Source organism: Anas acuta, chromosome 8, assembly GCF_963932015.1.
Source record: "Anas acuta chromosome 8, bAnaAcu1.1, whole genome shotgun sequence".
Lineage (NCBI taxonomy): Eukaryota > Metazoa > Chordata > Aves > Anseriformes > Anatidae > Anas > Anas acuta.
The window spans coordinates 25505029-25521892 of record NC_088986.1 but is presented as its reverse complement, the minus strand read 5'-3'; the positions used below and the strand labels follow the sequence as shown (position 1 = coordinate 25521892).

At 56.7% G+C, this 16864-nt stretch overlaps 1 protein-coding gene and 1 long non-coding RNA gene across 11 annotated transcripts in view; both read right to left on the bottom strand.

The window, feature by feature from the left end:
- The window catches only part of LHX9 (LIM homeobox 9), an 18604-nt gene extending 6589 nt beyond the window's left edge, over positions 1-12015 (bottom strand). Inside the window, exons 1-5 of one of the 10 annotated variants that reach the window (XM_068690683.1) lie at positions 11842-12015; positions 11477-11609; positions 6708-6826; positions 5145-5347; positions 4207-4562 (exon numbers count right to left, since the gene is read on the bottom strand). In XM_068690683.1, the coding sequence (XP_068546784.1) occupies positions 4207-4562; positions 5145-5347; positions 6708-6824 (676 nt within the window). In that variant the 5' untranslated portion in view covers positions 6825-6826; positions 11477-11609; positions 11842-12015. Of the gene's footprint in view, positions 1-4206; positions 4563-5144; positions 5348-6707; positions 7402-7919; positions 8639-11476; positions 11610-11841 lie in introns of those variants that run through there. The other 9 variants (XM_068690684.1, XM_068690685.1, XM_068690686.1 and 6 more) reach the window with 9 other exon arrangements.
- A 1980-nt stretch (positions 12016-13995) lies between these two features.
- LOC137860023 (uncharacterized) lies at positions 13996-16358 on the bottom strand. The gene is made up of 3 exons (XR_011098710.1): positions 15748-16358; positions 14846-14948; positions 13996-14230 (listed from the first exon to the last, which is right to left on the bottom strand). It is a non-coding gene; the product is annotated as an uncharacterized lncRNA (long non-coding RNA).
- Between the last annotated feature and the right edge of the window lie 506 nt (positions 16359-16864).

The following is a 16864-nucleotide window of genomic DNA, read 5'->3' as shown; positions in this document are numbered from 1 at the left end:
AATCTGGACTTTCTTTGCTGCTAAAATGAATGTTTTTGGGCTCTGCCTGGGAGTTCATGTGAACTGCTCAGAGACTTTGCTCCATAAAGCATCTCCAAAAAGTGGCTGCGCTGGGGCTTGATTCAGGCCCTTGGTCTCAGTCCCGATCCACAGTAGCTCTTCGCTGGTCCTGATCTGTGACATTTCTACAAGCAAACAAGCAGCGGCTCCAAAGCTTAAGAGTTTCCCTGATTTCTCTGACTCAGGATTTTCAAAGTATCTCTAAAAGGTGACTTTGTTCCAGATTACACTTTTATGGGTATGACTTGCACACTAGAGTTGCAGCTATTCAGGGACCGTGGCATCCTGTATTTTTCTTTTTGGCTTAAAAGCAATTGGGTTACTTTCAGGATCCCATTTTGTAAAGATAGTTCAGTCACACAGGAGAGAATTGATGATGTAATCACGGTAGAGCATATTAATTAAAGAACAGCTTTAAAGAACAGCTAATTAAAAATATTTCCGAATGTGTGTAAACTAGATCAAGTTTCATTAGTTGCTCATTTGAATTTCTGAACTGCTCTCAAATAGTGGATTATTTACTAGGCCAAGTAGCTCCCGGTTCCTCCAAAAAGAGAGGAGAGAAGGAGAGAAATCGCACAATACAGAGACTGATGTTGACAGTGCTAAAAACAGAGGCAAAACAACTTGAAAGCAGGAGAAAATAAAAAGCTTCTTGAAGGTGCTTTCTCTTTTGAATTATAAGACGAGTCAACAAGAACAGATGCTGGTAAGACAACACTTTGACAGAAAATCAGGTGAATAGTTAATTATAGCTAGGTTTGCTTCTGGGCTTGGTAGGAAGTATATCTGCACTTTCAAACAAAGTGAGCTGACACTTCTGAAAATACCAGGGGTTGAAATTTGCCTCGAAAACAATTTCAGACCAGATTTGGATTGTATTTACTCCTTGTTTTCACAAGCAATCACACTGCCTTCAGTCAAGGCGTGTGGGCAGTAACTCGCACGCTGACATAAATCAGATTACCAGAATTCAATCCTTGAGTTTCACTTCAGACAGTTGCAAGCTGCTTGTTTGTTTGCTTTCCTGTTCTTCCCCTCGGATCGCTCACGTTTGCAGCAGCAAAGCGAACTTCCTCGGGCTCCTCTGTCCTGCTCGCTGCCTTTGGTTCTGTGGGCTGCTTTTTGTCCCTGATTGACTTGGGCTTTCATTTTCACCAGAAAACGGGAACGGGGCTCACAGCATCCTCGGACAAGCCTAGCTAATGCAGTGATAAGAGCAGGCTCTGTTTTCCACGGGTGGCGCAGCGCTGCGTGGCTTTGCCGCGCAGTGTGCGGAGCTTTACGCTGCTGCCCGGGAAGCAGGGGGAAGCGAAAAATCGGGCAAGACGTCGTTGCTCATTTCATTGCCACGGGATCACGGGGCTGTGAATTTAATTTTGCTTTGGAAAGAGCTACAACAGTTTGCTTTTTATTGCCAAGAATTTTTCACATGTATACTGTGAAATAAAGTAAACAGCTCTTTCAGCAACAGCTGTGTAAAATATTTTCCTAGGGAAATCTTCTTCACCATCTCATTTCTATATCCTGTGGGCTGTAAGTCAACGCGGTTTCCCTCAAAATACATATTAATTCTGTGATATAAGAGGTAATATAGAGAAAGCTTTGAATGTTTTAAGTACTTTTGAATACTTTCTCCTATTTTTTTCACGTTGCTTCCAGGCACTTCACCGGTAGGAACGGCTTTTACCTCGGATCATTTCGAGTTATTTATCGTTGCGTTCCCACTTTACAGCCGGGGAGCTGCGAGGCAGCGATCAAAGCGCTGACCAGAGCAGAGCAGAGCAGAGGGAGGCTGCTGAGGCTCCGGAGGCAGAATCCGGTCCCTTCTGGCCCCGAGCTGCGCTCCCCGGGACAAAAGGAGCTCGGGGCCGGGGGCGCTGGCACACACACGCGTTTTTACGCGCGGCCGGCTGGGGACGGCGGCTCGGTGGCACTGACCCGAGCCCGGCTCTCTCCCCCGATGAGAAACTCTCTCCACATCGCCCCGGACAACCTGGGCTTCCCCTTCCCCTCCGGGTGTTAGCGGGGGGGCTCTGAGCAAACCGGGAGCGACGGGAGCGAGCCTTTGGTGGCCGCCCCTGGGGACCCGCTCGGCCGCGGGGAGGCTGCGCCGAGACGGGGGCTGCGGGGAGCGGGGGCTCGGCCGGGCCGGGCCGGGCCACAGGGGGCTGCGAGCCGGGCCGGGGGAGGCAGGAGCCGCCCCCAGCACCCCGGGGTGCGGGGCTGAGCCCCTGTCCCTGCGGGGCCGTGCCCGGCGGCCGCCCGCCCGCTGGAAGCGGTGCCCTGCTCGGCCTCGCGGGGCCGGGGCCGTGAGCGCGGGGCGGTGGCCGCCAATTGTTGGGAGACTTTCGTGTTTCGGGAGAAACGGTTTCGGCTCCCGCTGCTCGTTTCGGGACGGGCAGAGCCTCCTGTTCCTCCCCCTGCAGCCGGAGCGCGGAGGGGCGGTGGGCTGCAGTCGTTTGCGCCGGCTGCGCGGTTTGGCTGCAAGCTGTGTTTTGTCGAGAGCGTGTGTCAGCGCTGGACATGGCTCGGTAATGCCTTAAACGACTAAATCAAAGCATTACGGCCCTGCCGGGTCACAGTTCTCGGCCAGCTAGAGCGAGTCCAAAGCATCAGATTAAAGCGGCTTGTTTGTTTGTTTGTTCTGGTTTTAATTCTGCGAGATCTCGATGAAGTGAGCTACATTTTTATCGTGAGCAGTGGTTTTTAATCCCATTTTGGAGTCGGCGAAACAACTTACATCCCCCGCTGGTGTAACGAAGGAGACTTTTAGGACTAACGCACGAAAACTCTGACAGCGCCTGCAAATAATGCCTCTCGCGAGTCCTGACCCGAAGCTTAGGGGCTGTTTCGTCATATCCACAGCTTTTCGTTTTTCCCTAATTTCCCATCCTAATCCTGACGAGAAGCTGTCCCTAAATATTTCTGTTTAAGGGGGATTTTTAGGGGATGTGGGTGAGAGGGGGGGAACCGGAGGCATAGGCGCCCCCCCACCCCCTCAGCAGCCGGGACTGAGCGAGCCCTGGCTGTGCTACAGGTCCCCTTTTCTTTAGCAGCTTTCAGCACTGATTGGAAACCGCTCCGGAGCCAGGGATTCCGATGTCATCTTCAATTAACAAGGAACAATTAGCGCCGTGATTGCCCTGGCTCCGAGGCCCGCGGCTCCGAGGAGATGCAGCAGCTCCCGGCCCGCCAGGAGGAGCCGCGCAGGGGCCCCCAGTGGCAGCGAGCGGCTTTGGGGCGGAGGGAAGCAGGGAAGGAGGCAGGGAAGGAGGCAGGGAAGGAGGCCGGGAGGCCGCAGCTCGCTCGCGTCCCTCTCCCTGCGCTCTCTGCAAGCATTTTGGGGTAGGGAGCTGGGTAATTGGGCTTAACCCTCGCCGCTTTCTTCTCCCGCCTGGTGAACCCCCGCCTGAAGCGCCCCGCCGCCGGCCGCCAGCACTGTCTCTAGACACGGTTTGGGGACTTAAAGTGGCTGGAGGTAGGGGGGATTTAAGGCAGAGCACCACCCGCTCCCTGCCTCCCCTTAAGAGAGCAGAGCCCGTTCTCGTTAATTACATTTGTTAAGGCTTAGTTGCAGGGAACAGCATTTATTCGTTGGCCTCTTGTGCAGCTCGGATGTTTATGTGCCAGTAAAACGGGACTGTTAGCCCGAAGAGTTCATTGCTACGGGTTGCCTATCTTTATTGAGTGCGTGCATACTCCATTGACGCCGTAGGAGCCACGCACTGCCTTTTCTCTAAAATTATTTTTTTTTCTGATCCTTTTGGGTGCTTTTAATTTGAGGTCTGAATGACGAAGTGGTTTTTGTTCGTAAAATACAGATAACGGCACCGCTATCTCTGAGGTTCCTATGGAGAAAGAACTCCGCGGTGTTTGTCAGGGATTTGGTTTGGTTTGGTTTTGTCTTTACCCTGGGAGGTGGCTAAGTTTGGGTGCTTGACATTAATAGGCAAAGACAGCCCTCGAGGAGGGCTGCTGCTAGCTTCCCCGCAACCTCTGCAGCCCTCCGAGGGCTGTTTGTCTGATTGCCCAGTGCTTCAGCAAGATTTGGCCTGCCCGGGTCCCTCACCCGCTGCCTAGCCCAGGGGAAGCCCGAGCGAGCTCTCTGCGGAGGGGCAGGGGAGCTCAGTGTGTGTTTCCCACCTGAGTTGTAGTTGACGATGTCCACTCCTAGGGCAGGGCTCTTTCTTTTCCTGGGCCTCCCCTTCTGGACCGTGCCGGTGCCGTTGAAGTAAGGCAGCGCCAGCCCTCCGCTCTTGGCTGCCAGCTCGGTGTAGCTCAGCTGAGGGGGGTATTCTCCTTGCAAAAGGGACTCGAAGTGGGCCCTGCAGTAAACCAGGTTGTCCTTCATGCCAAAGTGATCGCCCGTGGTCAGAGTCTTGTTGCAGGTGGTGCAGGTGAAGCAGCTCAGGTGATACACCGACTCCCTGGCTCTCATGACCATTTCAGAGGCCGAGATCCCAAGGTGGCAGCGGGCACATCTCTGCACGGAGAACCTTCTGAGGGAAACGGAGAAGTGGGCATCAACGAGGCAAGCAGGGGAAGGCCGCCCCCGCCGCTGCCCACCCGCCTCCTTCCCGGCCGGGGGGGGCGGCGGGGAGCCCCCGGCCCCGGCCCGGGCTGCTGGGAGCAGCGCCTGGGGACATTTTCCCCCGGGTGGCCCCGTTCCCTTGTGCATGCAGAAGCTGCCCCACCGCCAGTGAGGGCAGACAGGGGCGGGTGGGACCCCTAAAAGCTCCCCCTGCTTTTAGGGCCGAGGAAGGGGCTCCTCGGGTCCCGAGCGGCGGAAAAACCGGCAGGCAGCGGGCAGGGGGAAACTTTGGCTGGCTCCTGGCTGCCTTCGCTGGGGGCTACGCCAGGGCAGCGGGACAGCCGAGGCACGGCTCCTGTGGGGCTCATGTGCCCCACACCCCCCCGGCCACCCGTTTGGGGTCGGTACGGGGGAGGCTGCAGGGAGGGGACAGGGGCATGCGGTCAGGGAACCGGCGGCCGCAGAAAGCCGCCTGTGCAAGCCCGTGTGGAATTAAAGCGCGTTCCGCGTGGAAATGCCTTGTGAGGGGCTGCGGTTTTGCTTGCTGTACCTGTAGTAATCCTCCTTGCAGTAAATACTGCCGTCCTTGGCAAAGCAGGTGAGCTCTGACTCCAAAGCCAGTTTACATTCACAGCACTTAAGACACCTGAGGTGCCACTGTTTGTCCACAGCCAGCAGGTAATATCTGTCGGAGATCTTCCCTCCGCAGCCGGCGCACAGAGCGGGCTTCTCGGGGCTCAGGGGGGGCATGTTCTGCAAGACAACCGCGCCGCGACCACGGGTCACACGGGGCCGGGACGCTCCCCGCGACCCCCCAGCACCGCTACCGGGCTTCAGCTGCCGGCTGCACCCCGCTATCCCCCCCCCAACAGCCTCACGGCTTTAGGACATGTGGAGGCGACTGCTTAGGCCTCGGCAAGGGAAGCAGAGCCGGTTCTTCTCCGGGTTTGGCAAGTTACATCTGGAGCTTCCCCGTCGCTCTTGCCTGTGGATCGGGGCGCTCCGGGGGAACGGCGTTTCCGAGCAGGGCAGCACCGCTCTGCTGCGCTGCAACTTTGGGGCACGGGTGCGCGCTCCCGGCATTTTTCCCCCGTGCTCCAAGCAGCCCCGAGCCCGTCTCTGCCGGCGAACGGGCCGCTTACGAGCGGAGCTGGGGAGAGGAGACAGGTGGATGCTGCAAAGAGCAGCGAGCGCTCAGCCCCGGGCCGGGTTTCGCCGAAAACCAGCATCTTTTGGGCAAGCAACTCGTGCGGGTTGCCGGGGCCGGGCGCCCCCGGAGCAGCCGGATCCGCACAAAGGGGCACACGGAGCGGCCGCCGCAACAAAAGCTCCGCCGCGGAGCCCGGGGCTGCTCTCGCCGGGAAAGGAGCGGGGAAAACGGGCCCCCAACACCCCCCTGTGCAGCCACAAGTGCGTAAAAGCGGCAGCTCCGCGGTCATTTTCCGACCCGAAGTTGTGCTGCGCGTCCCTTTCTTACAGCGATGGGAAAGGCGAGGGGGATTTACATTGCAAATCCTCCCGCAACAAAGCGGGGGCTTTTTTTTAGGAGAGCGGGGGGGAGACCCCAGGGCCCGAGGCGGTGGCGCAGGCTCCGGGCCGTTACTTTGTGCCCGGTCCTTGCGGGGCCGCAGAAGCCCTACAAGTGGGCGAGGGGGGCACAGAGCGCTGCGGGACCCCCCCGCTGCCGCCCCAAAGTGGGCTTGGCGCTCGGGGAGAGCCCCCTCTCTGCCACCCCCCGCTCGGGGCCAGAAACGGCGAGGAAAAGCCAGCAGCCGGGGGGTGCAGGATTTCGTTTGGGAGGTGCGAGCAGCGCGGAAAGCGGAGCACACATCGCAGCCCCGCTCGGACGGGGCACGGCCACCGCAGGGCTGCTCGCAGCGCCCCGAGCAGCGACCCCAAATACTCCCCCCGTGCTCCGGAGAGCACACCCGGCAGCATGGGGGGGACAAATGCAAGTGAGCCCGGCGCGGCCCGGCCCGGCACCCGGCCTTACCGGAGGCTGGCCGGGAACAGTTTCTACAAGCGCAGGGTTGCAGGGAAGGGGCAGGGGGGGCAGCGCCTTTGGCTGCCCCCAAGCCGGGGCTGTCCCGTGGGGGCCCAGCTCCCTCCTTACCGTTTCTCGGCCGTTCATCTGTCCCCCTTTGGCCAGGCGGGACTCGGTCTTGGATCGCCTCTCCATCTCCTCCATGATTCCTTGGATATGGCCTCCGGAGATCCCGTGGAAAAGCATGGCTGGGGGACGGAAAGGACAAGTATTTTCTTCTGCTCTGCACCCCACTATTTCCATATACAGACCCCAGAGTCTTTAGATCATCCAAAAGGTTTACACCGAGGCGCACAGCGCAGGGAGGGAGGTTGCAATAGGAGCTTCTCTTTGCACAAGCACCGAGGGCTTCCTGAAGATGTGCAGAAAACAAACAAGGGGGAGAAAATGTGATAATAATTAATTTAAAAAAATAAAATAACAAAAGCGAGCTAAAGGATCTGTTACTGTTCTGGAGAGCCGGGGCTCCTGTCTGGAGAGACTTGGACCTGGGGCAGTAGAAGCGCTCGGGAAAGGCTATAGTTTTGAATACAAAGAAAGCAAAAAGAAGTGCTATTTTCAGCAGTCCCTGGTTGCTTTAAAGTTCCCAGTGCCTGTAGGTTGGATTTGGGACTGCTGCTTTCCGGAGCTCTGTCCAATTTGTTAAGAGACTAAAGCCAGCCCATTTTTGATAATTTAGTAGGAGGAGTTCTCTCCCTTGAGCTGCCACTGATTTTTATTCAGACAACAAAGACCTGTCATACTCCTCTCAACCCCTAGTGATGGGCAAGCCGTGACAAACACCGCGGCCGGGCTGGGGGTGGGCTGGGGTGGGCTGGGGTGGGCTTTATCGCCTCCCCCAAACCCGGAGCCCCGCGGGCTGGAGGCGCCCGGGAGGGGCCGGGCCGGGCAAAGGGGTACGGCTCCGTGCCCGGGGAAGGGAAGGGAAGGGAAGGGAAGGGAAGGGAAGGGAAGGGAAGGGAAGGGAAGGGAAGGGAAGGGAAGGGAAGGGAAGGGAAGGGAAGGGAAGGGAAGGGAAGGGAAGGGAAGGGAAGGGAAGGGAAGGGAAGGGAAGGGAAGGGAAGGGAAGGGAAGGGAAGGGAAGGGAAGGGAAGGGAAGGGAAGGGAAGGGAAGGGAAGGGAAGGGAAGGCCCCCACCCCCGCTGCGGTCTCGTCCCTCGGCCGCTCCCCGGCCGCCGGCTGCGAGCGCTGGTTGCGCGCAGGGGTCCGGGCGATGCATTCCTTCCTGGCTAATCTCTCTCCCTGCTCCCCCTCCCCTCCTCTCCCCTTTTTCCTACTTACTTTTCACACCACTCTTCCTTGCCTTTCTCTGGAACAGCTGCCGGCTGTTTCCTGACACCTCGATCCCCACTGAAGGATCTTCCTGGCGGCAGCTCTGCGCTCCTCGCTCCCTGGGGGACGCTCCACACCAAGCCCGAGCGCGACTAGTGAAACAAGTACCCCAGCCCCCACTTCCTTTCCACAGCATCCCAGAGACATCCTCAGGGGCTCCTCGAGTCACCTCTTCCATGTAACCCAAGATCCAGGCAGCCCGTTTCCTCCCTTCTCTTTCCCCCTAAGTAGCTAAAATTAATGTTATTTGCAGATTGAATGTTGCTACATTCCTCCGAGTGCCAGAATACAGCTCATAAAACACAATTTCACACAAAGATGAAGTCAATCAAGTGAAATAAGCCGGGATTTTTTTTCTCTGTTGGCACACTAGACCCTGGACAGCAGGGCTGCTATTTACTGTAAGTAATGTAATTAGCCCTTTTGGATGGAAATCAATGTGTTGTATGTGTGTGTGTGTTTTAATAAGAGAGTAATAGCTATAAAACCGACGAGACTCAAAGGGGTAAGGGAATCTCCTTAAAACGGATAGATGCCGCCACAAGCCCGAGTCTCCTGCAGAGCGCTCACGGTCAAAAAATTAAAAAAAAAAAAAAAAAAAAGGAAGAAAGAGAGAGGAAGAAAGAGAAAGGAAGAAAGGAAGGAAGGGAAAGAAAGAAGGAAAGCAAGAAAGAAAGAAAGAAAGAAAAGAAGGGAAGAAAGGGAGGAAAGAAGGGAAGAAAGAAGGGAAGAAAGAAGGGAAGAAAGAAGGGAAGAAAGAAGGGAAGAAAGAAGGGAAGAAAAACAAAAAGACATTAAGGAAAGAAGAGAGAGAGAGAAAGACAGAACGGAAGAAAGAAAGGAAGAGAAAGAAAGGAAGAAAAAAAAAGAAAAAAAAAACCTGCGTGTGGGGAAGGAGGAGGGAGAGAGAGGCTTTCCTTGGAGCAAACAAGTCAATTAGCACAACAAGGCGTCAGGAAAAAATACCCGGGGTGGCTCCGTCCGGGCTGCGGGGGCTGCTCGCCCGGGCCCCCCCTCGCCGCGTGCCCCCGCCGAGCCCAGGCACGGCCGGGAGGGGCAGGGGGCTCGGGCAGGGGGCTCGGGCAGGGCCGGGCAGGGGCCGGCCGGCTCCTCGGGGGGCCGTAACCCCCCGGCAGGGCAGGAGCGTGTGCCGGCTGCTCGCTGCTACCTGCCGCTGCCCGCAGAGCCGAGAAAGCTCACCTCGGGACGCTTTGGGTCGAGAGGTTCCAAGAAAATCCCCTCCTGGCCGTCCTGCCAGGCTGCCTGCCCCTGCCCCGCAGCCTCGGGCGGCTCCGCTCCGGCGTGTGCAGGGCACGGGCACCCCAAACCGGCCCGGGGCACCCCAAAGCCGGCCCGAACCCTCTCCCGGAGCAGGGACAGGGGCTGCCGGATCCCGGCAGGCCGGGCTGTGGATGCGCAGCCCTACCTGAGCCCCGCGGCGCCGCTAGGAATAATTGGGCAGGCTCGTAACAAAAGTCGGGAGTGAGCGAGCCCCCCCCGGCTGGGCACGGTTAATTACCGAGGGCTGCGCCGTCAGCTAGCGGCAGGGACACGCTCCTCCGGAGGAGGCCGGGCCTTCCTAAAGCGTGCCCTGCTCGGCGTGCTGATGCCGCCGGATCGTTTCTTACCTAAAGGGACACCGAAAAGTTCGTTGCTAGCATCGAACCTGACTTCTCCGTGTCCGAAAGGCCTGGGGGACATCACGGTACAGATATTTCAGCGCCCCGGCTGCAGGTTGGCACCGCGGAGCCCGGAGGCTGAAGCGCGGAGGCCGCCGGCTCCGGCTGCTTCTCTCGGCAAGGGGAGAGAAAATCCCGCAAAGAGCACAACGGGGAACCTAAAATCCAAATCCACCACTTCATCCCCAATGGATCCGTTTGCATTAGCACTCGGGCCCTCGACGCGGTGTCCCCTTGCGGGGCGCTTTCCTCTCTCCCTGCGCCACAGTGCGCCGGGGATGCTGAGCGATGCGCCGTGCCCACAGCACCCCAGCTCCCTGGCAGGAGGTCTGGGGGCTCTCCTCCCTTCCCGGACACCTTGGCACGGGTATCCCGGGCAGCCGAGGGTGCCAGGGGACGTGTGGCCCCGGGGACCCGCGCAGGGACCGCGCCTGCTGAGCGCGGCGGCCCCGGGTCTGGGCTCGTCCCCAGCCCCATGGCCAGCCCGGCGATTAGCCGGGTCACCGGCACCGCGCCACGGGCGACGGGCTGAAGCCCCTTACAGCGTGAACGACCTTGCGCTTGGTCGGCAGGGTCCGGGGCAACGGCTACGTGCAAATTAATTATCGACCGGCGGTAATTAGCAAAGGAAGGGGAGGGCGCCGGGCAGCGCTGCTTGGGGTCGCGCCGTGCCGCCGGTGCCAAAGTCGGGGGAAGAGCAGCAGCAGGACCGCGACCCTGGGCCGGGGGCAAAGTGGGGCGTGAGAGGGCAAGACGGGTCTGTTCCTAAAGCCTAACGCTATTTCGTGCTCTGATGGCTGGCGGTGGAGTGCGGTGCTGTTCCCGCTCAGCCCCCTCGCTTTGTGAAGTCTGCGCCCAGTCCAACCAATCTAGACACAAAGAAAGAAAATTTTCGTGGGGTTACATCCGTCGGCGGCGGTATGGAATTAGCCGATGTTCTCAGCATTGAGATGATTGCGTTTTCTAAGAATAAAAATTTAAAAAGCCCGGTATTGTTTAAAATTCCGCCTTGGTGTCCGCAGCAGCATCCTCTCCCATCTCCCCCTTTCTCCTGCCCCTCGCCCCTCGCCTGTAGCCCGGAGCCGAGCAAATGCCGCTCAGCCGGGGCAGGGAAAGCCCGGCACAGCCGGCACCGAACGGAAAAAAGGAAAAGCCCGGCGCATTTGTACCTCCCGTAACTGCAATGCACGGAAATTAAGCCTCGCATTCAGCCTCTGAACGAGACGGTGCTTAACTGAGAAACCACGAGGCGCTTGGCAGGGTAAGCCCAGGCGCATCCCCACGGCCAGGCGCTGGGGTAACCCGAAGCCATGGCAGTGCCATGCAGGAGAGGCAGGTTATTGTCTGACACGGAACTGTGCGCACCGAGCAGGACCTCAGCACTGTGAGCTCCTCGCTTCTCTCGTGTTCACCTCAGCCGCATTCGTGCTCCGGTTGTCATTAAGCCGCTGGAAATGAGCGTGCTGCGCCGCTTTTGGGGGGCGCGCCCGTAAAGGCTAGCCTCGCAGCCAGGTGAGAGGAGCCATTCCGCGGCAAGAAAAAAAGGTATATAAATAAGAAAAATAAAATAAAAATAAAGGGCGCGGGCTCCTTTTTATTAAGCTGAATGGCTCAGTCTTCCCAGGCTGCGATTTTTCTAGATTAAAACACACACGCACCAAATGTTGTCTGCGAATACACCTGGGGAAACGACCATTCCGTGGTGTTTAAAGGGGAACAAAAAAAAAAAAAAAAAAAAAAAGCACCGCGCCGAAGAAACACCCCGCAAATGACATCCGTGAGGTCGCAATAGCTGCTCTGCTAGCACAGGCTCATGCAGGATCTTACCTTCAGACCTTAGAAGCTTCTTCCAAAATTGTACCCTCCTTAATGAGTGATGAGGGATGGCTTTTGGATGGAGAAGAGAGGCGATGATCTAGCCAGTAGATGGAGGTTGTTCCTTGTTCCTAGCAGAGGATCCCTATGTTAATTAAAATAAACAAGCTGCTTGGTGGAGGTTTTTCCCCTCTCCCTCTCCCCCGCTACACAGCCTCTAATGCAGAATTGACGTGAATTTCTAACCTCTGACCCTTCGCCAGCGTACGTTTATACCTGCCTTTTATTTTCTGTTGGCTTCAAAATATTTCTCCAAACAAACCAAACAAACAAACGAAAAAAGAGAGAGAACGAGCAGAAAGAGGACTAAATCCCACCTCTCGGTTTGGGCTGCCTCGCTGGATTCTCTTGATTAGCTGTCTCAGCTCCTCAGTAATCAGGTGAGGTGTTAATGGGGAGCTGGTTGTAAATAAAACTAATAAAGCAAAGAACATATTAGGAAATTAAAAAAAGGCGAGGACTGGGAGCCTGCTAAAAATCTTGCAGGGAGCGGAGCCTTTCCCCATCGTGTCGTTTTTTTCGTTCTGTTATTATTCACAGCTGAGAGCAAACCCCGTGTTGTTGCCATCTCTGCACATTTCTTTTTTTTTTTCCCTTTCTTTCTTTCTTTTTTTTTTTTTTTCTTTCAAATCGTACCGAACCAGCCATGGACGGTATCAACCCTTCCCACTTTCATGAAAAGCCTCTCAAACGGAGTCGCTAAACAGCAAACTTGAGGCTGATCTGATGTGATATGATATACGGATTCACGGAGCAACCTCGCTTTGCCAAACCCGATGAAACTGCGAGTTGTCATGCAACACCACGCAGTCAAACCTGGGATAATTGAAAAAAGGGAACCCAATTTAACCCATTAGAATAAAACCCGGTGCCAAGATGAATCGGAATCACGGCTCGGGAGGTGCCACTGCTGCTGACAAGTGATGCACCGCCGAGGTGCGGGCTCGGGAGCCGCCGCCGGGGCCGGACTCGCCCTGCCCCGGGGGCTACCAGCCGCCGCCCCACCGGGCCCGGGGTCCCTCAGGGCTCTGCAGCCCCCCGGCACCTCCGCATCTCCCCCCCGAGCCCTGTGCCCGTCGGCTCGGCGCGGCCGGCTTGGCGATCTGCTCAGAGCAAAGGGCAAAGCAGGCGAGGGAGGGATGCTCCTCAGCGCCCTCGGAGCTGGCCACGGAGCGGGGAGCCGCTCACCTCCGCCCCCCGGGGTCTCGCAGCAGCCCCCGACCCTTCCTTCTCTCCCCCCCGAGCTCTCCGGGGGCGGCTTCCCCCAGCCGCCGGCCCCGCGGGGGGAACGGGAGGAGGAGGAGGAAGAGGAGGAGGAAGGTGCTGGACTTGTCGTGAGCCACCTGCTGCTGGCCCCCGCCGCCCTCACGCCTCGTTTCGTCTCTGCTGCCCCCCGGGAACGGGACCGGAGCCGGCACCGCCGCGTCCCCGCCGCCCGGGGCACCGGAGCCGGCAGCGGCCCCCGGCCCTGAAGCGTGCTGCTCTCCCGTCCGAGGGGTGTTAGCACACCACCGAAACCCGCCTGGATGTTTTCTGTTACCAGAAGGCTGCGCTGACGTTCAAACGATCCGAACCTCAGCATCTGGGAGCCCGCACCAGCAGCTTTTCGGAACGGGCTTCGGGCCATTTCGGTCAGCCAAAGCTGAGGGAGGATCGAAACGGGACAGCGAGCGCCCGACGGGAGCTGCCAGCCCAAGCGAAACCGGCTGCTGCTCCACGTGGGAGTATGCACACATGGAAAAAAAATAAAAAAAGGAAAAAACAAAAACAAAAAAACGCCTTTCCGATCCTAGCAGCCCCCCGGGGACACTCGGGACGGGGGGAGATAGAGGGAGGCTTCCTAGCGAGAGGAGGGCGGAGGAGCCGCAGGTGAGGTCCCCCCCGAGGTGCTCGGCACCTCCTGGGTGCTCGGCACCCCCGCAGCACGCCGTGCACTTCGTGCTGCCTTTGCAAACGGAATTCCTGCGTCGTCCCGAGGCTTTTAGGGACTCGGGCACCAAACGGCCCGCTGAGCAATCAGCTGCAGAGGACCTAAATTAGTCGGACCCCGGGGGAAGCCGGTGAGCCTCCCTCTCCCCAGCCCCGAGCGCGGCTCAGCCCCCAGGGGCGGATTTCCCCGGGCGCCGCCCGCCTCCAGCGGAGGGCACAGCACGCAGCAGCTCGAAACAACACACAGCATCATCACACAGCATCACACAGCACCGCACAGCACAGTGTCGCCGTCCCCTGTTCCCTCGCCAAAACAACCCAAACTCCCGGACCTACCCAAATCAGCATTTCGTGAACGCCGCGGTGCATACAAGTGATGTTAAATACGGCCGAGGCACATGCCTACTTTCTCGGCTTCTTTTAGAGATAAATGAATCGTATTACCAGATTACAGTCTGATAATTGACAAACCCCGTTACTTGTAGCACAAAAGGGAAAGGGTGATCAATAACGCTGCGTCTAAAACACACGTGCACATATGGTTCAGTTTGTGTTTTATTACAATTAAAATGCGCTCACTGGGAGCCAGTATCAGGTACAACGAACACCAGTGTTCCGGCCGTGGAAGGTACAAAGAACTGAGGTGCTTGGGTGTCTCAGCAGCTCCTGCAGAATGCAAAGACATTAGGAGTCACGCAGAAAAAAAAAAAAAAAAAAAAAGGAGTTGAAGAGCTTCTTTTTGGATTGGTCTTTTACGTTAACGTGCTCATGCGGACACTGCAGAAGAAATGAAACAAGCCGTTATTGCGTTATGTAGTAATCAGTATGGAAAAGCCCAACCACCCTGCTTATGGTTAACAGGAATTGTTAATGATATATAAATCATTTGATCTATTGTGCCCTCCAGACTAAAAGGAAAATAATGGCAACCCCAAGCAAATGGTCCTAATTAGTGTCCAAGAAACCACTTCCTAAATGTATCCTTCCAACTCATTCCAGTTTGACTGTCCAGAACAATCTTTTGTTCTTAAACTTTTTTATTTTGTGTGTAACTGCAAAAATGCTCTGCATACCGGAGCTCCTAAAATAGCTCATCGCAGAGCACAGCACAGCACTAAGAGCAGAAGGGGGGACAATATGATCCCACACTCTCAGTATCGCCTGTAAATATGTCCTGATCATTTGAAACTTTTTTTTTTTTTTTTTTTTTCCCAAAGCCTTGCCTCCTGACAGCCTCCTTAGAGATGTACCTAAAGAGACTTCATTAAAAAAAAAAAAAAAAAAAAAAAGCCTTTGCCACTCAGGCAGCAACACAAACTTTAAAAAGGAAAAGCTAAAAACAGACCCAGCACGAAGTTGTGCATGTTTGAACTATGCAACACATGCTCTCACCCCCTCGTTCCACTGCTTTCAAGTGTGATCCTGAAGTTCAATCCGCCGAGGCTCTCCCCACATGTACACCTTCATGGCACTCCTGTGACGGTGCAGGCACCAGCTGGAGGAGTAACACGAGATGGGTCACTGGATTACTCTGGCCTTGACCTTGTCTCCACCGAAAGCAACAAAGCTTTTGCTGTTCACTCCCGTGGATGGACTGTTTCTTGGACGTATCACATGCAAACTCCTATTTCTTCTTAGATGAAGTGCCAGATCCTATCACTTAATGAAACTCACCCACTGGTCCACCAAAGCCGGCATCTTTTGCCACTTCTCAATCCAATCCCAACACGCGACTTTCACAGTTCTAAGCCCAGTTCCCGAGAGCTGAGCCCCCTCTGAGCCCCCCCGTGCCGTGGTTCCCGCATCTCGCTGCTCCGAGGGGCCGCTTGCAGGAGGCGGGCTGCAAGCGGCTCCTGTCCTGGATGTGACGGGCTTACCCAGGGAACAAACTCCTGCAAGCTGCCGGACAGCCACACACCTCCCCGCAGCTCTTCGTGCTGTTCCCGAGAGACCATGCCATCGGGCGATGCTGCCACATTTTCTGTTAACTCCGAGAAAATCACCAGCCGCCCTCCCTGACCTGACGATGTCCCCGGCTCGCTGGGGGTGGCGTTGCCCCCGGGCGTGCTGCCGGCCTCCCGCTGCCCCTGCAGGGACGGTGGTGCTGGCACGGGGCACACACAGCCACACACTGACCTCTGCCAGCCGCCGGCTGCTCTGGGCACCGAATAACCAGGAGCTGGATGTGGCGATGTGCCCGCCGGCCGGCCCTAAAGCACAGCCTCAGCTCTCCGGGGCCGCCGTCTCTCTGCGGCTCCGTGCTGCGGGCTCGCCGTTCTCTGCCTAATACTCACCCTAAATGCAGCGGGCTGGGTGGCTGGCTCACGGCGGCGCTCCCAACGCTGCTGCATGGCACGGATTTCACGAACAGAGCCGGGGACGAGCTGCGGTCTCCGTCCCTGCGCTCCCTCGGCGCCCGCCCGCTCCCCCCCAGGCACCTCCGGCAGCGCCTCCGCCCCTCCAGGGCCGCGCTGTGGCTGCGCGGCGGGGCCGGGCGGCAGCTCCTCGGCAGGCAGCGGGGCCTCCACGGCGCCCCTCGGCCCGGCCGGGCTGCCCCGGGGGTCCCCCCAGCTGGGGGCACCGACCCGAGGCCGCCCCGGGCTCGGCGGGGCCGGGCAGGGCCTACCCGGGCCGGAGCTGTGGCAGCGGTCGCCTCTTTGCTCCGTTTTCTTCTCTGGGCATCCCAAACCTGCATCAGGGAACCCTGACGTAGCGCAGTTAGAAGAAGAAGCACAGATAAAGTCGTGTTTTACCCTGCATTTGGGTGCTTTCCTGCCGAAATGCAGTCATCAGGGAACTGAGCACACGATCAGCAGGTATAGCAGGATATATGCATACGTGCAAAATCAGGTTTGTTGCACTTTATAACTTTGACAAATTCAGGTATGTTTGCACTTATGTGGCCTAATCCTACCGGGGCAGCGTGGAGCTCCTCGTGTGTTATCTTCCTACCAAGTGCGTTGCTGCTGTAGGGCAGGGGACGCAAGTGGTTCTTGAAGTTACTGGAACTACTAACAGGAACACAACCATTTATTTATTTATTTATTTATTTATTTATTTATTTATTTATTTATTTTTATTTTTCCATAGCCTTATCTACTCATCAAAAGAAAGGCTATATCTTTCTTTGCTAAAATTTTGCAAAATATTTGCCCCCAAACAACAAGGAGCCTGGGAAACAGAAACTTAATTTATTAAAAGTGGCACGGTTCTAAGGAGCTGAAGACAAAGGACATGCAGGGCAGCTTTCAAGACAGTGAGATACTAGCTCCACCTCTGAGTCTATGAAAAGCGTATTGTTCAGCAGCAGTCAGTAATTGTAAGCAATTCTCTTTAGGATTGAGTAACTGCTTTAAATAAAAATTTAACTTTATCTATATGTTCATATGATGTTCTGTGTGGTGCTTTCCA